This window comes from Hemitrygon akajei, unplaced genomic scaffold (genome assembly GCF_048418815.1).
Source record: "Hemitrygon akajei unplaced genomic scaffold, sHemAka1.3 Scf000119, whole genome shotgun sequence".
Classification (NCBI taxonomy): Eukaryota; Metazoa; Chordata; class Chondrichthyes; order Myliobatiformes; family Dasyatidae; genus Hemitrygon; species Hemitrygon akajei.
In genome coordinates this window covers 1,865,824-1,892,263 of record NW_027332005.1, presented here as the reverse complement: position 1 = coordinate 1,892,263, position 26,440 = coordinate 1,865,824, and the positions used below count along the sequence as shown (strand labels likewise).

General features: G+C 46.6%; 1 protein-coding gene across 1 annotated transcript; it reads left to right on the top strand.

Moving 5' to 3' along the window:
- The first annotated feature begins 988 nt into the window (after positions 1-988).
- LOC140723579 (uncharacterized) lies at positions 989-3,818 on the top strand. Its single transcript, XM_073038153.1, has one exon. It carries the CDS (start codon positions 1,352-1,354, stop codon positions 3,077-3,079), a length of 1,728 nt encoding a protein of 575 aa, XP_072894254.1. The 5' UTR covers positions 989-1,351; the 3' UTR covers positions 3,080-3,818.
- Positions 3,819-26,440: the final 22,622 nt, after the last annotated feature.

Here is a 26,440-nt window from a genome sequence, read left to right as displayed (position 1 = left end):
ACAGGCAGAGAGGAATAAATGGGGCACTTATGAACTACATGAAATTCAAGTGAACTCTTATGAAAGAAATAAAAGAAGGCATGAGGTTGCCCCAGCAGACAAGGTGAAGGAGAATCCTAATGGATTCTGCAGATATGTTAAGAGCAAAAAGATTGCAAGGGAAAAATTAATCCTCTCGAAGATCAGAATGGTAATCCATATGAGGAGACAAAATAGATGTGGGAGAGTTTTTCCTCATCCGTATTTACACAGGAGATGGACACAGAGTCTATAGAAGTGAGGTAAAGCTTCATGGACCCTGTACAGATTACAGTGGTGGAGGCGTTTGCTGTCTTAAGGCAAATTAGTGTGGATCAATCCCCAGGGCCTGACAAGTTGTTCCCTGTGACTCTGCGGATGACAAGTGCAGAAATTGTAGCGGCCCAAGCACAGATATTTAAATCATCCTCAGTGACAGGTGAGGGACTGGAGGATTGGAGGGCAGCCAATGTTGTTCTGCTGTTCAAGGAAGACTCTAAAAATAATCTATCAAATTGTACATTGGTGAGTCTGACATTAGTACTGGGAAAGTTATAGGAAAGTATATGCAGGAACTGGATCAAAGTATTTGGATAGATGTGGACTGATTAAAAATAGACAGCATGGCTTTGTGCATGGTAGGTCATGTCTAGCCGATCTTATAGAGTCTCTCGAGGAAGTTATCAGGAAAGTGGATGAAGGCAAGGCAGTAGATGTTGTCTACATGGACGTTAGGAAGGCACTTTGCAAAGTCTCATATGGGAGGTTGATCCAGAAGGTTCGGTCACTCAGCATTCAAGACGAGATAGTAAATTGGATGAGACACAGTCTTTGGGAGAAGCCAGAGTGTGATGTCAGATCACACCTTGGTCACTAAAGTGATCTCATCTGAAATGTTGTACTACACCCATTGATGGATTTTGTAAATCTTTTTACAGGTTAAAAACGAGAAGGAATTTGTCTTCAGGAATCTCAAAAACGGCACGCCAATTTTGCTGTCTCTATCTAGATATTTATAAAGTGGAGTCGTCCGTCCTTCCTGCTCAGACTGTGGGGAGGGATCCACTAGGTCATCTGGCCAACTGTCAAGCCGGTCATTTTCCACAGGAGAAAGGCCGTTCACCTGCTCAGACATTGGGAATGGATTCACTCGGTCACCTCAATTGAAGTTACATCAGCAAATTCACGCTGGGCAAGAACGTTCACCTGTTCTTTGTGAGAGAGGAGATTCAGTCGGTTATCCCACCTGTGGACACAACAGTCAGTTTCCATTGGGCAGAGGCAGGTCATCTGCTGAATTTGTGGGGAGGGATTTACTCGGTCATCTCACATAATGGCTCTCCAGAGAGTTCATTCTGGAGAGCAGCCGTTCACCTGCTCGGACTGTGGGAAGGGATTCACTAAATTAACTCCCCTACTGAGACATCAGTCAACTCACGCTGGCGAGCGGCCATTCACCTGCTTAGACTGTGGGAAAGGATTCACTCGGTCATCCACCCTACTGAGTCATCAGCGAGTTCACACTGGGAAGAAGCCATTCACCTGCTCGGACTGCGGGAAAAGATTCACTCAGTCATCCAACCTACAGAGTCATCAGCGAGTTCACACTGGGGAGAAGCCGTTCACCTGCTCAGAATGTGGAAAGGGATTCAGACAGATATCTCACCTACTGAGTCATCAGCTAGTTCACACTGGGGAGAAGCCGTTCACCTGCTCAGAATGTGGGAAGGGATTCACTCACTCATCCCATCTTCAGGGACACCGGCGAGTTCACACTGGGGAGAGGCCATTCACCTGCTCGGACTGTGGGAAGGGATTCACACAGTCATCTAGCCTTCAGAGTCATCTGCGAATTCACACTGGGGAAAGGCCGTTCACCTGCTCAGAATGTGGGAAGGGATTCACTCACTCATCCCATCTACAGAGACACCAGCGAGTTCACACTGGAGAGAGGCCATTCAACTGCTCGGACTGTGGGAAGGGATTCACACAGTCATCTAGCCTTCAGAGTCATCTGCGAGTTCACACTGGAGAGAGGCCGTTCGCCTGCTCAGAATGTGGGAAGCGATTCACTCGTTCATCCTACCTACTGAGTCATCAGCGAGTTCACACTGAGGAGAGGCCATTCACCTGTTCCGAATGTGGGAAGGGATTCACTCAGTCATCCCACCTACAGAGTCATCAACGAGTTCACACTGGGGATAAGCCGTTCTCCTGCTCAGAATGTGGGAAGAGATTCACTCATTCATCCGACCTACTGAGTCATCAGCGAGTTCACACTGGGGAGAGGCCATTCACCTGCTCGGACTGCGGGAGGAGATTCGCTCAGTCATCCAACCTACAGAGTCATCAGCGAGTTCACACTGGGGAGAAGCCGTTCACCTGCTCAGAATGTGGGAAGAGATTCACTCGTTCATCCGACCTACTGTGTCATCAGCGAGTTCACACTGGGGAGAGGCCGTTCACCTGCTCAGAATGTGGGAAGAGATTCACTCAGTCATCCCACCTACAGAGTCATCAGCGAGTTCACACTGGGGATAAGCCGTTCACCTGCTCCGTCTGTGGGAAGAGATTCACTCTGTCATCCAACTTACTGGTACATCATCGAGCTCACAGTGGTGAGAAGCCGTTCACCTGCTCAGAATGTGGGCAGAGATTCACTCTGTCATGCAACCTACAGACTCACCAGCGAGTTCACACTGGGGAAAGGCCGTTCACCTGCTCAGTCTGTGGGAAGGGATTCACTCGGTTATCCCACCTACAGAGTCATCAGCGAGTTCACACTGGGGAGAAGCCGTTCATCTGCTCGGTCTGTGGGAAGGGATTTACTCACTCATCCACCCGACTGAGTCATCAGCGAGTTCATACTGGGGAGAAGCCGTTCATCTGCTCCGTCTGTGGAAAGAGATTCACTAAGTCATCCAACTTACTGGTTCATCATCGAGCTCACACTGATGAGAAGCCATTCAACTGCTCAGAATGTGGGAAGGGGTTCACTAAGTCATCCAGCCTTCAGAGTCATCTGCGAGTTCACACTGGAGAGAAGCCGTTCAGCTGCTAAGAATGTGGGAAAGGATTCATTCAGTCATCCCAACTACTGGCACAACAGTCAGTTCACACTAGGGAGTGGTCGTTGTTATGAATCCTTAGGTTTCGTTTGCTGTGGACTGTTATTTTATAAGAGAGAGAGAGAGAGTCTGACTTGCAACTTGTTTAAGTCGTTCGCAGCTTGTTTAGTATTAACCGAGGACACAGGCACTCAGAGTCAGGCAGAAACGAAGGAGGGGAAATGGAACAGTCGACAGAAAGGAACTAGTAGCCAAGGGTCACTATTTGTGACTTTCCTATGCCCACAAGGGTGGGTTAATTATCGATTCGGCATAAAGTACATCGAATGTGTGGTGGTCATCTCGTTTGATCCATGAGAGTGGATCTGATTTGGGGTATCCTGTGAAGACCACTGATGCGTTACCCCTTGTCTGGGTGTGGTGTGGTAATACACTTGAAGACAATACGCCTTGTGACAAGTCACTTTCGGTAATCATTTGTATGTGGATTTGGAACGACGGTTAAAATCTACAGCGACTGTTCTCTCGTTTTACCACCGTGGAACCTATGGAATTCGACATAATTGCCTTCTCTCGACATTTAACCTGGATTACAAATATCTCTTTCATCACCTATTCCATGAATGAACTGAACTTTCATACATTACCAAGCCTCGATTCCCCTAATCTCAATAGTTTGGGAGTTAAATTTATACACACATATACACATTACCCTGTTAACTTTTGTTTATCTTGCTCAAGTTTCTATATAATAAGTAGATACTAATAAAGATAGTGGTTTTTACATAAAAACCAGACTCCAGTGTGAACTCTATTGCCGCTTGTTTGTTTCTAAAGTGATATGGTTCGTAATAAAATTGGGGCCTGCATCCGAAATATGTACTCATTTGGGGCGTATTGATTGATTTATTATCGATTTCATTGGGGAAATCCCATTTGATTTATTTGTGTGTGGAAAATCAGCAGCGGATGCTGATAGGATTGTGGAAGCGCCAACCTCTGAGGCATTAGATGACGCCAGAAGTATTGAGTTGTTGAGTATTGCTAGAAGGTTAAAACTTGCTAAGGTGAAATCGACAATGAGGAGGGCACAGATGCAGAGGATAATAGCTGAACATTATGTATCCGAGGGAGTGTTTAAAGTGGAGGAGTTGGAGGTGTTTCCTGAAAGTAAACCTCGTGAGCTTGAGCTCCCGTAGAAGTTAGAAAATCTAAAGATTTAAGCTACGGTAAGGTAGAGGCAATTTGAGGCCAGAGAGGCAGAAAAACAGAGCGTGGAAGCAGAAAGACAGAGGCTGCTCGAGCTGGAGAGGATAGAAAGATTGCAGGAAAGGTATTCTGGTGATAAGTTTGAGGCCAGTCGGAAAGTTAAATTGGTACCTGCGTTTGACGAGGCAGAGGTTGATAAATACTTTCAGCATTTTGAGAAGGTTGCTCAGAGTTTAAAGTGGCCAAACGAGGGTTGGCCTATTCTCATTTCATTCATTTTTCAATCTTTTTATTGATTTTCCAATAAAAAATACAAGTCAGCGGAGGTTTTAGCAAACAGATAATACGAAAGACATATAAACGGCAAATAAGTATATATTGTGAAAATCAGATAGGTAGTTTTTTTACTGTGTCATGTAACACCATTGTCCTGAAAAACGTTGTCTCATTTTTACTAGGTACTGTGCCAGCAGTTATGGTCGAAATGACAATATTAGTGATTAGACTTGACTTGAAGTAGAATGTTATGCTGTTATAAATATAATCAAGAAACCACAACTCCTCTTAACAAATCAAAAAATAAAATGGCCTATTCTCTTACAAAGTGTGATTAAGGGGAAGGCTCAGCAAGCCTATTCTGCTTTGACAGTTGATGAATTAGCTAATTATGACATAGTGAAACAGGCTGTGCTCAAAGCTTACGAGTTGGTTCCAGAAGCATACAGGCAGAAGTTTAGAAATTTGAGGAAATCTATCAACCAGACTTTTATGGAATTTGCTTATGAGAAGTTTATGTGTATTACCCACTGGTGCACATGTAAAAATGTGAATGACGATTTTAACAGCTTGAAAGAGTTGGCTTTAATTGAAGAATTCAAAAGTTGCATCCCTGATGACATAAAGACGTATTTAGATGAAAAGGATGCTGCCACTTTACAGGAGTCTGCTAGATTAGCAGATGAGTTTGCTTTAACTCATAAGGTTAAGTTTATCCCAAATAAGAGTTTCCAAAAGAGTAGCAGGGATAACCAGGGTAAACCAGAAATTAAAGCTGGGACTAGTGACAAGAGTAAAAATGAAGGGAAACAGTTGAAGGAGAAATATTCTGGTCTTACTTGTTACTATTCTAAGAAAGCTGCTCATATGATGGCTAATTGTTCCGTCCTGAAGAAGAAAAAGGAATAGGAGGCAGTCCCAAATACCCGTGGTCAGTATGTTGAATCACCTATAAACCCACAGGGTTCTGAACATTCTGTTGAGGCTCAGTTAAGGACTGAGAGGTCTGACCGAGTTAAGAAGGGGTTCGATCATTTTATGTCAGATAGATTTCTATTAGTAAATGAAGGGTTAACCCCGGTACCAGTGAAAATTCTTCGGGATACTGAGGCTTCACAGTATCGTTTGGGTGGATGCTGCTTGATGTGTCCCCTGTTACAAATCAGTACCCCGAAATAGCAGACAGTACACAATATGTGATTAAACGATTGAGCTTTATAATTCTTACTTTGACCATAGCATTAGTAAAGAATTTTTTTTTTAAAAAAGAAAAAGGGCCCACTCTCTCCATTTGAATCTTCTCATCTCTCCCCGGCAAAAGACCGCTGTAATATCTCTTCCAGACTCAAAAGAAAGAATACTTCTGTCATTGGATAGCCCCGCACTCCAAAACCCTGTTATCTCTGGTCGTAACCTAAACATTGCTGCTCCAGAGAAGCCATTACCTCAGCAGTGAAACATTACAGAGAGGCCGTTACATGAGCAGTGAATCCTGTGACACACTGCCGGGTTCACACTGGGGTTAAAGCTTCAGTAAGCTGCGTGCTGGATATTTGTCCATCACCATTGCTGAATGCACTTTCGAGAGTGACTGTCGATGCTGAACTCTGCAATTATTGCTGCTGCTCACCACACCCAGTTCTGCACCCTGGTCACTGGGCATGACAGGAGTTTCTTCTGCTGCACATTCAACTTTCATGGGACTGGAGGTTAATATTCTAGATCTGTGACAAATAAGTCAGTTTGTTTTAAACTCTGGATTTGGTACTTAGTGAATTTATAACACAGCTATTGTACTCAGGCCTGCTGGACCCGGCTAGTGATTCTGCTCCACGACAGTCCTTATAAATCCTCCCCTGTTGTTCATCTGTCACTCTCCCTGTGGTGACGGGTTCCAGTCACCATTCCGTGGGTGAAATTCCCTTGAATTTGCTGCAGACTGAACAAGTCGAGCTTACTGCAGTTCTGTCTGAGATATTGCTCGCCCCTCAAATTTCCGGGCTGAGGAAGACTGACATTGGGAGTTAACCTCCTTATTCAGGGCTCATTTGCACATTCTGGGTCATTTTCTCTGCTTCTGAAAGGTTGCTAGCGAACCCCACTGTCCTAAAGACTGATATCGGAATGGAAACCCTCAGTTTGGATGTTCAACGGAGCAGGGTCAGAAACCAGAGGTGAGTCCGCACAGGGCAGAGTTTGAGGCTCTGGACGATGGTCGGGTTAAGAATGTGATGAGGAGAAGGGAAGCAGCAGCGGGGTGTGGCAACGAATGACAGAGTAGCAACATTTGGAAGCAGATGGACAGAGAAAATCTTTCGTTTGTCTGACTGATGAGAGAAACAATGCCTGTGGTGAGGTGCCCCATTGTCTGGAGGCACATGTGTGTGTTGAGAATGGTTATATCTATTGAGGGAGTTGTTCCTGCTTGGTAATCCTATAATATTATAGGATATATATATCCCTAACTGAATCAGGCTTGAATTTATGTTGCCATACTGAAGTTATGGTGGTCATTTATAAGTTTATATTTTAAAGCAAGATTGTGGTGAATGATATTTGCCACTTGATTGTAACTGCATTAGTAATCAGATTGAGTTAAACTGCTGCAGGGTCCTGGAATATGTTGGATTGTGTCTGGTTTCTCCTGGCATTTTCTGCATTGATTGCCTTGTTTTACTGTAAGTATTTTTCTCCCTTTGGTTGAACACCTTGTCCTGTATTTCCGCATGAACCCCTCTGTTTCTGGGAAAAGGTCTCCAACTCCCAGTCAGGTGCTCGATGCTTCCTTGTCACCATCTAGTCTGCCCAGATCGTTAGGATGTCTCCCATGGAGGGTCATACTCATTCCACTGGTTAATGTTTTCTTCCAGAGTGATGATTCATTTTTCTGAGTTGGCCTCTCATTTAATCATGCCACTCGGAATTTACAACCCTTAGTCACTTCACATTGTGTCAGTTTCACAATTAATTCACGGAAGCAATCACAGTGTCGCAACCAGGGACTGCACTTGGCTGTCGTAATCACATTGTAAATAAATTTAAAAGATGTTTATTTTTAAACCTGTTGAAACCTGTCCCCGTGGAGTCGGTAAATTGTATTAAAACCCCAGGTATGTGCAGCCTTGACATTTCATTCCTGGAGATCGCCTGTGACACACGGGGACAAACCACTGGCCAGAGAAAATGCCTGCATCGTTTGATAGTCACCAGCATGTGGACAAAATACTGAACGTGTTCATTGTCGTTATCGGACTTCCTGGTGAGTGAGCACAGATATTCGTGTTTGGCACTTCTGTCTGTTAACAACACTGAGCCTGTTTGGAGTCATTTTACCAGCTTTCCCCTTGATGCTCGTGGCAGTAATACCCGTCAGTGATATTGATCCTCACTATTCAATATTCTGATTTTTCATATTTAATGACAAACTGAACTAAACCCCTGTCTCTCCTCTAACTCACGGAATCGACTCGAACGTTGTTCTTGTATTTGATGGAATTTTGTTGGGAGTGGTACCAATGCTGGGGATAGGCTGCTGTCCAGGAATGTGAGACTGGGAATGTTATACATTGTGGTCTTGACTGTTTATGAGTTATTGACCAGAGTGAATACTTGGTCTTTTAATGACACGCTGTTGTCAAAGTGCCCCAGTGTAGGGGGCCGGGAATCCTCCGGGGAGGTGTGACTGGGACGTTTTTATGGCACCCTCTCAATGTTGTCCCACTGCTGGGGACAGGCAGCTCTCCAGGAAGGAGAGACTAGGAGACTTTCAGTGGCACCGTCTCCATGTTGTCCCAGTGTGACTAGGAGCGATATCCAGAGATTGAAATCAGTCATTGTGTTTCTGATCAGATTGAACCCTTGCTCCTGTGTTTCACTTCTCCCTGTGGAACCTGTCACAGTCGCATTCTATTGCCTGTTTGTCAATAATTGGGTCTGATCTCCTGAACCTGAGTCCACGGATTTACTGACGCGGGTTGTCGAAATCAGCTGCGCTGTAGAAGTAATCCATTAACGGAGCCACTCGGCATCTGGTTACTATGTTGTCCCGGCTTTCCCTCAGAGATCCGACCTCGCTCGGTTCACCATTCGGCCCTGAAGAAAGGTCTCGGCCGAATATTTTGAGTGTCTGTTCAATATCGTGAAAACTGGTGAGTTTCACCAGCAATTTGTGTGTGTTTTCACCCGGTGGAGACTGTTTCGGCCCCGTCAGGTGCTGAGTTTCCAGAGGTCCGCACAGTCCCTGGAAATCAGTGACACCGGCCCCACCAGCGACTAGAATCGCCTTAAGGATCGATCGTTGCTGTTCGTGCTGCTCATGTTTAACCTCGACAATTGCCGACACATCGTCTTATCTCCACACTGAAGAAGGCAGGTCAGAGACAGTGTGACGCATGTTTGGTCTTGGATGAGCAGCCGTTCACCGCATCTAGTCGAAACTCTGTTCATTCCCGGTGAATGAGTTCCATAATACCCAGTGTCTGTTCTCTTTACTCCCCTGCAGTGAATTTAACAGCGATTGTGATCCTGTCCCGGGGAAAGTGCGGCCTCTCTACCTGCACCACTCGCTACCTGGTGGCCATGGCAGCGGGGGATCTGCTGACCGTAGTCATAGAGGTTCTTTTGCGTCTTGTCGTAAATCGTTACTTTCCGTGGAATTTTCTCCACGTTACCCCTGTGTGCAAGTCTATGGAGGTACTTAGAATCGCAGCCACAGACTGCTCTGTCTTGTTTACCGTCACCTTCACTTTTGATCGGTTTGTCGCCATCTGCTGTCAGAAGCTGAAAACAAAATATTGCACCGGGAAAACTGCGGCTGCGGTTCTCACAACAACCGGCGTGCTGTCCTTTCTGAAAAACGTTCCCCGCTACTTACTCTATGAACGCAGACAGATAATCAACAATGTACCGTGGTTCTGTAAACTCGCGGCCAATATTTTCACTGACTTCGGCTGGGTAGTATACGACTGGCTCGGCATATTTTTAAATCTGCTCATCCCTTTCGTTGTGATTCTGCTGCTCAACGCTCTGACGGTCAGGCACATTGTTGTGACCAGTCGTGTCCGTAAGGGGCTGAGGGGTCAGAGCAAGGGGGAGAACAGCAGGGACCCGGAGATGGAGAGCCGGAGGAGGTCTGTGATTTTACTCTTCACCATCTCTGGTAGCTTCATCCTCTTGTGGATGACGTGGGTGTTAAATTTCATGTATTATGAGATCAAAGGAATACGATTCATGCATTTCAATGATTCTGAATGGATCTTTCACTACGTTGGAGCCTTGCTGAAGAATTTCAGCTGCTGCACGAACACATTTATTTACACGGTCACTCAGTCGAAATTCAGGGAGCAGGTGATCAGCGCGGTGAAATATCCGTTCACCTCGGTGATTCAGTTCATTACTCAAGCCGCGCACTGAGCGGAGTCTGGAGGCGGCAGCAGTGTCTCCAGTCCGGGCCCCAGATCCTCACATTCACCGCCTGATCTCTCATGTGTTAACTCCGGGATTGTTGTCCCATGGACCAGCAGCTCCTGGACGTTAGGAGCAGCTGGGATGTGGACCAGAAGAGGATGGAGGAGCGCGCATCGTGATCGAGGGAGAGAGGGATGTGGTTGTGAGAGGGAGCCGTGAGACAGTGGGTGAGCGAGGTGGGGAAGCGAGTGCGGTGCTCACGTGGACTTGGGAAAATAATTCGGAAAACGAGCGAGATTGTTTGTGTGAATGTGTGTGTGTGTGTGTGTGTGTATGTGACTGCGTCTGTGTGTGTGTGTGTGTGTGTGTGTGTGTGTGTGTGTGTGTAGGTGTGTGTGTGTGTGAGAGTGTGTCTGTGTGTGTGCGTTTGTATGTATATGTGTGTGTGTGTGTGTGTGTGAGTGTGTGTGTGTGTGCGTGATTTGCGAGGATGATGCCAGGAAGTGGGGAGAGGGAGCTGTGTTATAGAGTTTGTCCAGCCCGGGTACTTACTCTCCTTATTCACGAGTGACCTGCCTTGATTGTAAATTCTACCCACCGTCAATCAGTGGTGGGTCTGAATTCTGGGATGAGTGCGCAGTCAACGCAGGCTCGTAGGATTTGGGAGTAAAATATGTCCGTGACTTTTCGAACTGATAATTTCATGCCTAGCTGAACCAGTCCAGTTTGCCCACACAAGGTCCACATCCCCACTTTTTCCATATACTCCTGTGGATTCCAATACCCTCCATCGCCTCTGTCGCTACCATCGCCCCTGCAATTCTTTCCAGACACTCACCACTATGAGTGTGAAAAAAGGACTAGCAACGCATATCTCATAAATACATTATGGGTCACGTTTAACATTACCGTGTTATATTGGTTGTTCATTTTTTCCCGCATCATTCTGGAGAAAAGATACAAAATGACACTAAATTAAAAATAAATAAATAAAATATGAGAAAACAAGTGCCTTCGTTTGACCCATCTCCCTTGGGACAGGAATTGGCTCGAATAGACCCCCGTCGTTTTGCACATGCGTTGAAGGGGCTTTTTCCCCGCCGTCGGTATGCTTGACCAGACTTTCAGTATCCTACAAGCATACAAAACCATCAGGATATACAAAACGCATTTTAACTTTGTACAAGCATGTGGTCGTTAACGATGTCGCTTCTGGTCTGTTAAAGAGCATCAACCGGGATATGTTTCCAGCGCGTTGACGGGATTTACTGTACATTATTCTGAGGGAGGAGATGGGTAAAATGCGGATTTAACCAATGCATTTGGGTTCTCCTTACCCACAAGCAAGATTCCAGAAAGCCAATGATAAATGTTATTGTTAATTTAGAAGCGGGATGGGTTCTCTTAAAGCACACAGAGCAACCTCACGTCAGGGGTAGATGAGTTACTCGGCCGGATTATTAAATAGAGCTAGTAGAGTTTTCGAACAGCATGCACACAAAATGACCCCGGGGAATTATAGGCCGGTAAGTTTGACGTCGGGAGCAGGTAAATTTTTGGAAGGAGTACCAAGAGATAGGATCTACATGGGTGTATATAGGCAAGGACTTATTAGGGAGAGTCAACACGGCTTTTTGCGTGGAATGTTATGTTTAGCAAACCTATTAGAGTTTTTCGAGGAGGTTATAAGGAAAGTGGATGAAGGGACCAGTGGATGTTGCCTACATGGACTTCAGTAAGGCCTTTGACAAGGTCTCGTCTGGGAGGTTAGGGAGATTCAGTCACTAGGTATACTTGGTGAGGTTGTAAATTGGATTAGACATTGGTTCAATGTCTAGAGAGTGGTGGTGGAGGATTGCTTCTCTGAGTGGAGACCTGTGACTAGTGGTGTGCCACAGGGATCAGTGCTGGGTCCATTGCTATTTGTCATCTATATCAATGATCTGGATGATAATATTGTATCAGCAAAGTTGCTGACGAAACAAAGATTGGAGGTGTAGTGGACAGTGAGGAAGGTTTTCAAAGCTTGCAGAGGGATCTGGACCAAATGAAAAAGTGGGCTGAAAAATGTCAATTGGAGCTTAATGCAGACAAGTGTGAGGTATTGCACTTTGGAAGGAAAAACCAAGTTAGAACATACAAGGTAAATGATAAGGCACTGAGGGGACCAGTAGAACAGAAGGATTTGGGAATACAGATACAAAATTCCCTAAAAGTGGCATCACAGGTAGACAGAGTAGTAAACAGAGTTTTTGGTACATTGTCATTTATAAATCAAAGTATTGAGTATAAGAGTTGGAATGTAATGGTGAGGTTGTATAAGACATTGGTGAAACAGAATTTGCAGTATTGTGTGCAGTTCTGGTCACCGAATTACAGGAAGGATATTAATAAGGTTGAAAGAGTGCAGAGAAAGTTTGCAAGGATGTTCCCGGGACTTGAGAAACTGAGTTACAGAGAAAGGTTGACTAGGTTAGGACTTTATTCCCTGGAGCGTAGAAGAATGATGGGAGACTTGACAGAGGTGTATAAAATTATGATGGGTAGAGATAGAGTGAATGCAATCAGGCTCTTTCCACTGAGGCTAGGGGAGAATTAAAACCAGAGGACATGGGTTAAGGGTGAAGGGGGAAAAGATTATAGGGATCATGGGGTAGCAGGATGTCTTCTTCACGCAGAGAATTGTGGGTGTGTGGAATGAACTGCAAGATGAAGTTATAAATGCGGGCTCAATTTTAACACTTAAGAAAAACTTGGTACATGGATGAAAGGTGAATGGAGGGATATGGTCCAGGTGCAGGTCAGTGGGACTAGGCAGAAAAATGGTTCTGCACAGCCTAGAAGATCCAAAAGGCCTATTTCTATGCTGTAATGTTCTACGGTTCTATGGACCTTGGACCTTCCATTCTGTGTCGACCTGCTTTCCAACCTCGTCCTCTCGACGTGCACCGAGTCATTAGTCCTCCACACCCCTTCCCATCCGTGCACCTTCCGAGACAGGATCAAGACGATGAGAGAAAGGAAAAGCCGTTCGGAGAAAAATATCAACCCCACACCGCACAGAAAGGAACAGCGTCCCGATCACCAAACCCCAAACCCCGCTCCCCTCGTAAACCAAAATGGAAAGGAATGAGCGAAAAACACGGAAGATAGAAACCATTAGTGTGAGATCGCCACAGTCCATAAACGCCATTATGTCCAACACAAAACGCAGAAACAAGGAAACATCTTCCTTCGTAAGTGAAAAGTGAGACACTACACGATAAGGGGAGAGAAAGAGGGAGGCTGGGAGAAACAGAGTAATAGACAGGGAGCGAGGACAGAGATAGGAAGAGAGGCTGAGAGCTTCGGAGGAGATCGAAACAGAGGAAAAAGAGAAAGAGAATCAGCCGATCAGATCCCGGGACAGCAGAGAGGACCCGGCAGATTAATGGACTAAACCGCTCAACAGTAAACCATACTCTCCACATGAGGTAATGAGGGAGTGCTGAGTTGGTAGGCAGAGTGGCCACTGCATTCTAACCCTACCCTCAAAGCTCAGATGGGGAGTCTGTGGGAAGTGGGCATTTGCCGATGCACAGGAAGATCCAGTAGATACCCCTCACGGTGATATTGAACCACCCGGGTGAGTGGGGCGTCTAATCAATTGTCCGTCGTGTCTCCCTCCCCCCACCTCCGTGTTACAGCCGACTGATTGTCGGTGTGGTGTAGTAGGGGGTCTGCGCACACCGGGGTAATGGTGCTGGGGCGTTGAGGGAGATCTGTGGAGTTGTAATTATGATCTTGGTGGCTGAAGCAGAGGGAGAGGGAAGGGTTGGTGAGATTGCATGGACCACAGTCCCTCCGCCGCCCACGGAGGAGGGGAACCTGAGGGCCGTTCCTCCCGTAGTTTCCTTGACGTCCGAAGAGGGGCGGCTTTTCACAACGCTGAGAAATCGGTTTGAGGTGGAGATAGTTTAGCATCTGTCCGGTATCGAACTGTGGGTGCGAGTCGGTGAGAGGTTGTCATTACATCGCCCCTCCCCTCATCATCCATCCACCTGTACTCCAATCCCCTTCTCCGTTACCCCTCCCTTCCCAATGACTCACTCGGACTCTGAGAAGTTCTCTCTCCAGGAAAAAGTTCCCCGCCTCCGTCACCTCTCCACCTGCTAGGTACCTCAGCGTGTCAGTCGCTCCTTCTCTACCCAGCACAGCTCCCCTGTGTCCCATACCATTCCAGCAGCCGCTCCCTCACGGATACCACCCCCCCCCCCATCTCAGCTCCCCTCTCTGAACATTTTAGCCCACTCTTCACTCCGTTAGTTACCGACAGCCCTCTCCGTCTACCTCACCCTTCCCTCCCCTACAGCCTATCTCGCCTCCGTTACCCACTCCCTCCTCAATACCCCAGCAGAACGTCTCCCAGTCTCTTCCCGAATTCGTGACTCCCTCTCTGCCCATCCGCTCCTTCTCTTGCACCTCTCACCGTCTTCGTTACTCCTCCCTCCCCTACACACCTCCGGGGATCTCTGGCCGCGTCCTTCACCTACAGCACTCCCCGTCTCCTTCAGTTCTTCCCTCGCCCGCACCTCTCACAAATTTGTGACGCCCCCTTGCTCAGAAATTACGTTGATCAGTCTACCTGGAGCCAATCACTTCCCACTGACGAAGATTTACCGCAGTGAAGAAGGACAGTTTCGCATCGAAGTTCTTCTCCACTGTCCGCTTCATTTAATCCGGAGGTTCAGAAAACTTCCGAACTGAGTTGAGTTTTTGAATCGCCTGTACGATCCGGCATGTTTCTGGTGTGAACTGAAGTATCGAGGGTGCAGACGGTTGCGGGCCAAATCGACGCGACCGGACCCGGACCCGAGAGCGGGGAATGAGCCGATGTTTGGCCCTAGCCGGAGAGGACATGGAGGCGTTTCGTGAGTCGATGCGGCAGAACCGAGGTGAGCAGAGCCGAAATAGAATGGAGGCGGCGGGGACCGGGCCTAGACCCGAGAGCGAGAAGAGAACCGATATCGTGTCAACTGGCGGGGAGAATTAGAAAGGACATTGACAGGCCGAATCGCGGGGCCGTGGACAGGCTGGAGAGCTGGAGGGTGTCGGAGATCGTGGAACGGCCCGAGGTTTGGATGGTCCAAGCGCCGAGCGCGATGGAAGTGGTCCGGATTTACCAGAGAGCGGAGAGGGAGCGGACGGTTCAGCTCGCTACTCCGCGGGCTTAACCCGTCTCCGCGCTGAAGTCAGGCTTCAAACGCCACTGGAGAAGGACAACGATGAAGCGCACCACCAACTCCAATCGCCAGACCGTCTCTCCTCTTTCCCTATATGCTCCATCAGTCTTCCAGCCCACAACTCTCCCCTACCCAGAATCTCCTCCCTCCACAACTCTCTCCTCTGCTCTCCACCCGTCGAATTCCCCTCGATCTTCCTTCTCTCTCCACTTCTTCCCACCTCTCGCACTGTCTCTACACCTTCTCTATACTGGTCTTTCTCAAAACCTTTCCTCCTCCACCCCATGCACTCTCTCTATTCCCCATCTGCTGCCGATCTCTCTCGCCCTGTTTCTCTTGTTTTGCTTCCCCTTTACTCTCCCATCTCTCTCTCTCTCTCTCTCTCTCTCTCTCTCTCTCTCTCTCTCTCTCTCTCTCTCTCTCTCTCTCTCTCTCTCTCTCTCTCTCTCTCTCTCTCTCTCTCTCTCTCTCTCTCTCTCTCTCTCTCTCTCTCTCTCTCTCTCTCTCTCTCTCTCTCTCTCTATGTCCCCGGATCGTTGGGATATTATCTATGGAAGATTTAGGGAAGGTACGACCTGCACAGAAAGGACACTTTACACCTGGACCAAAAACGGCGGCTGTTCGGGGGGGGGGGGGGGGGGGGTTTGAACTAATTTGTCGGAAGGAATGGAATCGGGAAGATCGGGCTGAGGCCGGAGTATTTGGTTTAAAAACAGACGACATCGTGTTAGCAAGAAGATTTCAAAAGGTAGGCAGTTTGCGACAAACAGTTTGGTGTTGGATCTGAAGAGAAAGAACTTGTAGAATATCTGTGAGAAGGCATTTCAGAGCTGCTCGTGTTTGACCCACAGGGGGCTCGGTTAATCTGGATCGGGTGGCGTACTGACCCGGATTTGATTAGGGAGCTTACAGTGGCGGAACTCTTCGCAGACAGTGATCAAAATACTAGAATTGACAATGAATGCTGGCTTAGCTGGCGAAGCTGACATCCCGTAAATGAATTTTAAAAATAATACACAGAATGCACCCTGCAATTTTAGAGGGAAAAGGGAAAGTCAGATCTCTCAGTATTACAGTGGAGTAAAGGGAATCACACGGGCATGAGAGAGGAGCAGGGCAAAGCTGATTGGAAGGGGACATTCGCAGGAACCAAATGTCTGGAGTTTCTGGGAGCAATTCCGAAAATCCACACGTCCCGAATAAGAAGAAGGATTGACGACGAAACCATGGCTGACAGGGAAGTCAAAGCCAACATTAAATCAAATGAAAGGACATATAACAGAACAAAAAATGGAGGGAACTTAGACGATTGTAAAACTTTAAGAAAATAATCACCAGAACGTGACTAAAAAAGGCATGAGGAAATATGAAATAGGAAGGAAAGCTAGCAAAAATATCAAAGATTTTCCCGATAAATGTACTGCCGTAGTTAAGATTTCCGCGAGCGCTGTAGAAGATTTCATTTTGTAGCTTTCTGTGGAAGCGGCGTAGCGGCGTGCTCTGTTGGTAGTGTTTAAGTTTCAGTTAAAGATAAGTATCGGTGATGATCAACCAATGAGTCATCCATTCAGGATGGTGGAATGGGAGAAGGTTCGAGAGAAAGCTGGGCGGAGAGCAATTTGTGAGGGACACTGCTGGTTTCGGGGTCATTTGATGGGAGCTGGGGAGAGGGGAAGATCGGGGGAGACGGCCATAGGGTTCGATCCGGCGGCAAGGCGCGATCCGAAGGAGGCCCAGATGGGAAGTTTTATCGGTGACGGTGATGTGACTCGGCGGCATGAGTGAAGGACACACCAGGCTTTTGGAAGATATGAGCCCCGACGTTGTGTGCATTTAGCCTGGTTTAATTGTTAATGGGCCCTTTGAATTTTTCTCTTTTCCTCTTAATAACTGTTCGCTAAAGCTGGAATTAGTAAATATACTACGTTATCATTGTATGTGAGGGCTAATCTGCTATTCCCTGCCGATGCATAATTGCATGAGGGTAATATTTACATCCCATCGCTCAAGTCGGGATTCCGTTATTGGAATCGTCCCGGATTTCTGGTTTGCTGTGACCGAAATCACACTGCCTCGAGACCTACTTTGTTTGAGAAAGGTGACAGTCCGGTGGCTGTCAGCAGAGCCGACTGACGCCGAAGTTTCTATACAAGTGGCAGAGAAGAGAGGATAGATGTTAGATGTCTACACTGGAGAGGCTGTAATGGGGCACTGCTCCCCATCCTGCCACTGACCACCCCTGCTCCACTGACCCCGCCGCCTCCTCTCCCTGACTCCGTCTCTCATCCTACAAACACCACTGTCTCAGCTATACTCCTCCCACCGATGTTCCTCTGGTTGGGCTTCCGTGGTGAGCGGAAAACTACGTGGGTTGGATCTGAGCTCACAACAGTTCACCCTCTATATCACCGGGTTGGACCAGGGACACAGCGAAGTGAAGTTCATTTTACTGATCACACTAACCTGAAAAGTAGATTCGATTTTTGGATGTGGATAGTCTGCACAGTGATAGGTACAGGTTCGGAGAGAGGGCAAAAGTATTTCGGATGTATTACCACGTTGGGAGTGCGGGATTCTCCACTTTGGAGGGGAAAACACAATTAATTATATAAACAGTGGAGGATTGCAGTGCGATTTTGCTCGGAGCGACTTGTGAGTCGTAAAAAGGTGCAATTGTTTATGAGAAGGCAAATGGAAGTTCGGCCTCCGTGGCTGGAGGGGTTGAATTTCAAAGCAGGAGGATTATGCTGCATACTTTCAGGGTAGTGCCGACGCAGCAGCCGGAGTACCGTATGCAGTTGTACCCTCCCTACTTGAGGAAAGATTGTATACAGGACGGGCCCTTCGTCCCATCAGTGCTGACCACTTCACAACGTCCTCTTTCTTAATGTGAATATGCTCAAGCTTTTCAATCCGCTGTAAGTCATCCCTACAATCGCCAAGATCCTTTACCAGTACCTCAGCTATATTCTCCCGTTCCACACACAGTTTTCTGCACGTTCACATTGGATTGGTCCTGTTCTCTGACGTCTTATCTCTTGATCTTCACATACTTGTGGAATCCCTTGGCGGTTTTCTTTAATCCTGCTCGCCACGGCCTTCTCACGGCCACTTCCGGCTCTACTAATTGCATCTTAAACTTCTTCCTCCGTGACATAATCTTCGTGATCACTATGTAGGTTTCGAACCTTTCTGAAGTTTTCTTTTCTTCTTGACTAGATTTTTATCTGCCTTGGTTCACCACTGTTCCTATACCTTACCATCCCTTCCCTTTCTCATTGGAACTTACTCATGTAGACCTCCACGCGGATATCCCCGGAACATTTGCCACATTTCTCTCTTACTTTTCCCGAGAACATCTGTTTCCAATGTATGCTTCCAGGTTCCTGTCTCGTATTTCCCTTACTGCAATTAAACGCTTTCCCAACTTATCTGTTCCTATCCCTTTCCAATGCTATGTTAACGGAGATAGAATTGTGATCACTATCTCCAAAATGCTGTCCAACTGAGAGACCTGCCCACCTGACCAGGTTCGTTTCCCAATAGCAGACCAACTACAGCCTCTCCTCTTGTAGGCTTATCTAAATCTTGTTTCCGGAAACCTTCCTGAACGCACCTAACAAACGGCACACCCCCTATTCCTAATGGCTCTAAAGAAATGCCAATCAGTAATTGGGAAATTAAAATCTCCCACCAAAACAGGCCTGTTATTATTACACCTTTCCAGAATCTGTCTCCCTACCTGCTCCTCGATGTCCCCGTTACACTTGTTGGTTATGAACTGGGACCTTCTTCGTGCAAAGGCTGCAGATAGGGCTGAATTTGTTCCGTGTATGCTGGTGAGTTCATTGAATCAATATGTAGGCGGTCCAACTGGACCTGGTGTTGGGTAACGAGCTTGGGCCAGGTGACTGACTTTCAGTGGGGAGCCAGTTAGAGAACAGTGATCACATCTCATTAACTCTCACGACCCATGACAGATAAGGTTTGGTATGATACTTCCGGGGTGTCTTAAATTGGAGTAGATACATTAGGCAAGAACTGAGAAGAGATTTTTGGGAAGACCTTTTCTCCAGTAACTCCACATCAGGACATGCGGAGAGTGTTGGGAGATCAATAGCATAGAGTACAGGAATGGTGTGTTCCCGTTAGCATGAAAGACGGGATTGGAAAATAATACAACCTTGGCTGTCCAGAGAGATGATGAATGCAAACAAGAATAAAAAGGAAAAGTAGATCTCATCAAACGATGCACATGAAGCGTATAAAGAAGCCGGTAAAGAAGACCGGAGTGGAATTAGGGAAGCCAGGGGGAAGCATGTAATGTCCTTGGCAAGTAGGATTCCGGACAATCCCAGGGCTTTTCATACCGACATGAAGAGCACCAGGATATCAGGGGAGAGGTGGGACCACTCACGGATAATGGGGGGGGGGGGGGTGGCATTTGCTTGTCTGCGGAGAATTGCGTGAGGGCAATTAATGAATGTTTTGCTTCAGTATTTATCAAGGAAAAGGATATGGAGGCCCAGGACATCAGTGCTGAGTGTACAAACACGTTACGGTGTTTGAGATAAAGCCCGGGGAAGTGCTGTACCTCCTATGAGTACTAAGGTGGAGGACTCCAGTGGCGGACGGGATGTACACCAGGTTATTGAAGGAGGCAAGGGTAAAGAGTGCTGCGGTCTTGACCAGCATGTTCGTGTCCTCTCGGCACAGGCGAGGTCCCAGATGACTGGTCAGTATCCCTATATAAGAAAGGAAAAAGGAGAAGTTCTGGAAACTACAGACTGGAGAGTTTCTCATCAGTTTGTAGGGAAAATTGCTGGCGAAAATTCGTAGGGACAGTAGACATGACCGTTTGGAATCGCATGGAGTTATTAGGGAGAGCCAGAATACCTTTGTGCGGGGCTGTTCTTGTTTTACAAACTCGAATGATTATTGGGACAATGTGACGAGAGGGATTGACGAGGGTAGGGCAATGGATGCTGTCTACATGAGTTTAGTAAGGCGTTTGACAAAGTCACTCATGAGAGGCGAATCCAGACGATTAAGCTGAATGTGGTCCACGGTGAAATGGCCGTTTGGTTTCGGAACTGGCTTGTCCATAGTACAATGTGTGCGGTGGTGGAAGGGTATTACTCGAGCTGGAGGACTGTAATTCCCGGAGTTACACAAGGGTCTGTGCTGGGACCCCTGCTGTTTGTGGTGGATATAAATAACCCGGGTGAAAATGTAGATGGAATAGTTTGTAGTTTTACCGATGATACCAAGTTTGGTGGAGTTGTGGATAGTGTATCTAGTGTAGAGAAATGGCAATTGGAGTTTAACCCAGATAAATGTGAGGTATTGCACCTGGGTTGGGTAAGTCCAAGGAGACAGTGTACTGTTAAAGGCAAGATCCGTGTTGCGGAGTAGAGGGAACTTGAGATGCAAGTTCATAGCGCCTAGAAATTGGTGACACATGCCGATAAAGAAATTAAGAAGGCTTATTGAATGGTTGTTTCGATTAGCCGGAGCATTCAGTTGAAAAGTCCGGAGGCTACGTTGCAACTTTATAAAACCGTGCTCAGCCCATATCTGGAGTATTGCAAACAGTTCAAACGTTGCAACTTTATCAAATCCTGCTCAGCCCACATGTGGAGTATTGCATACAGTTCCGCACGCCCCGGCATAGAAAGGATGTTCAGGCTTTGACGGGGGTGCAGAAGAGGTTTACCAGGATGCTGTCTGGTTTACAGTGGATGTGCTATCATGAGAGGCTGGGTAAATGTGGGCTGTTTTCGCTGGAGCAGCGGGGGCTGAGGGGAGATCTGATAGAGGTTTCTAACATTATGAGACGCGTAGATGGAGCAGAATGTGAGTGTCTGTTCCACGGTGCTGAAATGTCCGATATCAGAGGGAGTGCATTTAAAGGGAGAGGGGATAGGATCAAGGGTAATCTGAGAGGCAAGTACCATTACTCAGAGAGTGGCGGATACCTGGAATGCGCTGCCCGGTATGGTAGTAGAGGCAAATACATGAGAGGCTTTCAACAGACGTTTGGGTTGACACATAGACATTAGGTAGACGGAAGGATATCGACATTGTGTCAGAAAGACACAATACTAGGGTGCTAGGGTTTATTGGATTTGATTTTTTTGTTGGCCGAATGGCCTGTTCCTGTACTATACTGATTTATGTTCTATGTTCTACGTTCAGAGTTCAACACAACACTCCAAGTTTGGTGTAACAACATTTTGCAGACCTGAAAATATACCGTCACGGAAAATATACTGTCGTTGGAGATGGTGAGGAGGAATTGATTGTGGAGAGGACGGGATTAAGTCTTTGAGTCTCCTGAGAGTAAACTGACTGTACTTCAGAAGAAAGAGAGGAAATCGTACAGATGCATATCTGACAAAAGGTGGATTTATTGGGAAAACTGATTTATTTGGCAAACTGATAGCTCGAATGCGAAATAATCAGATTCTAATTACTTCTACGAAACGGGTCGTTTCTCAAAGTTCAATATTGCAAAAGTCTGCCATTTGCCTATTGTTTGTCGCGACTGAGTAGGGAAATATTGATAAATAAAGCAAAAGGGATCATGGTTGAAAATAACTTCGAGAGCCATTAGTATTCCTCTAATATCTCAAGGAAGAGTGTTGTTTAAGCAGAAATTCAGAGAATGCCGAAAACACTACGTAAGGAGTAGCTAAGAAATCTGGGGGTGGAAGTGCGGGTTTAGGGGAGGAGGAGCTAAGATGGCGCCAAATGGTTGCCCCTTCAAGCTCGTCCGCAGTAACAGCTTTACTTAATCTCTTTCGTGTTTTTTCAAGGTGAAAGGGGTCCTGTTAAAGTCTAGGATCTGCAGCTGCGCTCAAATTGTCATTTCCCGTTTGGGTTTCCTGCTCCCGGAGCTCACTGACCGGCCGTTTTCCGACATAACAAGGACCGTCCCGGATGACGCGACTCCGGGAAGCGGCCCTGCGCTGCCCTGTAGACGACCAATTCCATGCCGGTGTCGCCAGCCGAGGCTCCGGGGTAGAAGGAACATCAAAGTTTCGGCAAGGCGGTTGCAGCTGACGGACGAGCGATTGCAGTCACTGAGGCACATGGTCTGTAGTTTTCCGATCAGGACTGTAGGAATGATGGTGTTGTACGCTGAGCCACAGCCAATATAAAGCATCCTGATGTAGGTATTTGTACTGTCCAGGTGACCCAAAGCTGCAAGGAGATTCACCGAGATCGCTTCTGCTATAGATCTATGATTGCGTAGGCAAATTGCAGAAGGTCCAGGTCCTTACTGAGACTGGAGGTGATTATCGACATGACCTACATCTCAAAGCGGTTCATCACCGTAGACGTGAGTGCTCTGGACAGTATTCGTTAAGGCAGCTTTCACTGATCTTGCTGGGCACTGGTATTGTTCCTGCCCTTTCGAAGCAGGTGCGAATTGCCAACCGTAGCAATGCCATTGAAAATGTCTCTCAATACCCCTGCCAGTTGGATGGCAGAGATTTTAGAGCCTTACCAGGTACTCCATAGGGGACTGCCGCCTTGCAGGGTTCACCCTCTTGATGGACAACCTGACGTCGGCCTCCAACGCAGAGGTCACAAGGTCACCGGATGCTGCAGGATCCTCAGAGCTGAAACTTTATTCTTCCTTTCTAATCGAGCATAAACGGGGTTGAGCTCGACTGGAAGCGAAACAATACTGTCCTTCATGATGTTGGGTTTTGCTTTGTCGGAAGTCATAGCTGCAAACCCTGCCAGAGTTGACGTGTACCCGACGTCGCCTCTAAGCACTTTCGGAACTGTTTCTTAGCTCTGGAAATAGTCCTCTGCAAGTCATACCAGGTTTTCCCGTACAGGCCTGGTTCACCGGAGTTAAATGCCACAGATCTGGCCCTACGAACCTCATTGTTCGTCCGCAGGTTTGTGATTGAGAATGTACAGAGAGATTTCATAGGCAAACACTCATCCCCGCAGGGTTTAATGTAGTCGGTGACAACAGCGGCATCCTGGTGGCGCGTCAGTGCTGATCGACAGCGAGCGGAGATGTTATTTCCAATCCGCACAGATGGTGGACTCCAGAGTCGAAGGTGAATCCCTGAATACAGTCCAGTCCTGTAAAAGCTCCAGTGACTCCCTTGTCCATATTGTCCTCCACCTCACTACTGGACGGGGATTAGAGAGCAAACTGATAGAAATAACAGGACATTCATTGGTTATAGAGCGAGATTTCAAGATAGTATGGCCCCCAGGCAGAAGGGTCGGTGAAATTTCGGATAATGGCCTTAGCATTGTTAATGTGGGTGTTGGGGGGTGGGAGGAAAACAGCCAAGGTTGTGAACCGCAGCCTTATCAAATACATGGACAAGACGAGTAACGATATCCTGCAAAGTGAGTTCCGGTATTTAGGTGATAAGTTAAAGGGCCGGACCACAAGGTCGGTGGTATCGAGATTGCTACCCTTACCACATGTCACTGACGCTTGAAATATGAACATGACACAGTTCAACACGTGGGGAAGGAGACAGGATGCAGAATGTGGATCATTGGACTCTCTTACACGGAAGGCAGGACGTTCACAACGGGAACAGATCGCACATCAACTGCACGGGAACCAATTTCGTTGTGTCGAGGTTTCCTGGTTCTGCTCCGAGACGTTCAAAATGAAGTTGTGGTGATATGGAAATGAGTGTGACAGGTCATCTAGTGAAGTGGTTGTGGGGAATGTAGATATTATGTCTGCATTAAAAGAAATGATTGAGAGGTTGGGCATGGTGGGACTAATAATCTGAATCGCGTCTATTTCAATACAATGAGTGATTTAGGGAAGGATCAACACGTGGGTTTATGCTATTATAGCCAATGGTAACAATTACATGCGGGGTGGCAGCGCCGGCAGCTCAATGTTCCGCGGTTCAGTTGTTTCATAAACGATAGAAAGGTGAGGTGGTTATTAAAGAGGAAAGGGCGGCATTACTAGTCATGGAAGATGTGACAACAGAGCTCGGGCAGCCCCGACTGGAGGACTCCTCCAATGAGTCTGCATGAGTACAACGGAATTAAACCAAACCGATGATCACGTCACTGACTACATTGAAAAGCGGCGGAACTGAGAGGAGCCAATTTGCAGAAACGTCAGAAAAAATAAAGGTTGTGTTCGTAGTTCAGTTTAACATTCAACACATTGACTGGGACTTTGATTCTGTAAAGAAATGGATGGGATAGAATTGACCAAATCTGTTCAAATGAATGCTGGGTAAGTGGGAGGTCTTCAGAAGCGGTATTTAGTGTACACTGCTCCTATATTCCTGTTAGAACAAAATCCAAAGTCCACCCTTCCTACAGAAGCTTGCTTTTAAAGGGGTATATTTACTTTTGTCAGGCAGACGGGCTGAATAACAAACGTGAGGAATAAACACCATTTAAGAGGGCACAAGAGGGAAATCAGCAGGTTTAAAATCTGTCCTGATGTTGCTCTAGCAGAAAACGTGAAGGGGACTTAGCAAGACAGATAAATAGACAGAGAGAGAGAGAGAGATAGATAGATAGATAGATAGATAGATAGATAGATAGATAGATAGATAGATAGATAGATAGATAGATAGATAGATAGATAGATAGATAGATAGATAGATAGATAGACAGACAGACAGATGGATAGACGGATAAATTTGCTTTGAATCAATTAGGGAGGCTAATGTCCAGATCCTTGAAAAGTTGTCCACGCGAACCTCGTGGGAGACAAGTCCATTAATTTCTGGGGTCTCGGCTGAGATATTTGAAAGATCCTTAATCGCGATTCAGAGGCCAGGTGACTGGAGAACAGGTATTGTCCTTTTTTTCTGCTCAGGAAAGGCTCGGATTATGTCGGTAAATTACACGCCAGTGAGTCTGAAGCCGGTAGTGGGTAAGTTATTTCAAGGTACTCGAAGGGACGGTATATATATGGTCGGTATTTCGATAGACATGGCATTATTGTCGAAATTCAACTTGGCTCTGTGAGTGGTACGTCATATATCAGCAATCTTACAGACTTTTTTTCTAGGAGTTACCAGAAAATCTGATGAAGACGTGTCAGTGGATCTCGTTGACTTGGACATCAGCAAGGCTTTTGACAAAGCCCACACTGGAGGTTAGTCCAGACGGTTCAGTCCCTTTCTTTCGGTGGGATGTGATAATCCGGATTCAGCATGACTGCGGTAGAAGCCAGAGAGTGAAGTGATATGGTTGCCACTCTGAATGGAGGCCTGAAAATAGTGGAGAGCCGCAGTGATCACCGCAGGCTCTGTTGTTAATGCGGACGTGTGGGACGTTGCACACTGGGAGGACTGACCAGCGTGGGACGTACACATGGAATAGTACGGCACTGAGTAGCGCAGTGAACAAAGGGGTCTGTGAGTACCGATCCATTATTCATTGATAGTGGCGTCTGAGGGAGATTGGGTCGTAAAGCGGGTTTGGGCAGTTAGGCATTGACAAATCAGACTATTTAGCTGAGGATGTAATTCTGAAGTTGAATTGTACGTTGGCGAGACTCCGTTTGGAGAATTGTGTGGAGTTCTGATCAAATACCTACACAAAAAAATCACTGAGAGTGATCAAATACAGAGAAAGTATACAAGGCCTTTGTTGAAACTTGAAAACCTGATTTATAGGGAATGCTTGAATCGGTTCGGACATTTATTTTGTTTTCCTTATCCTGAGCACAGGAGAATGTGGGGAGATTGCACAGAGGCATACAAATTATGAGAGGTAAATGGAATCAGGCTTTTGTCACTACAAATTATGAGAGGTAAATGGAATCAGGCTTTTGTCACTATTTGGGTGAGACTAAAACTGCCGTTCATAGGTTAGGGATGAAAAGTAAAATATTTAAGGGAAACTGATGGGGAGCTCTATTTCACGAGTGGGGAGACTGTGCAACTAGTTGCCAGCGAAAGCGATGGACATGGGCTTGAAGTAACATTTAAGACAAATTTGGGTAGGTGCGTGAATGTAACGTTACGGAAGTCGAGGCAGAATTTGACACGGACTGGATGGGTCCAGTTTTTTGTGCTGTGGTACACTATTTCACTGACTCTTCTGAAATACATTGAATGAACATCGAACCCATTGTTTGTCATGCACCGCCAAGAGTTCAGTGTGTTACCTAATGTCACAATGAGTAAAAAGAGACCGAGACAAACACTGGTTGTTTGTTCACTGTCCTGTAGCTAATGTAGCTAAGGGGGCATTAATTGGCTTAAG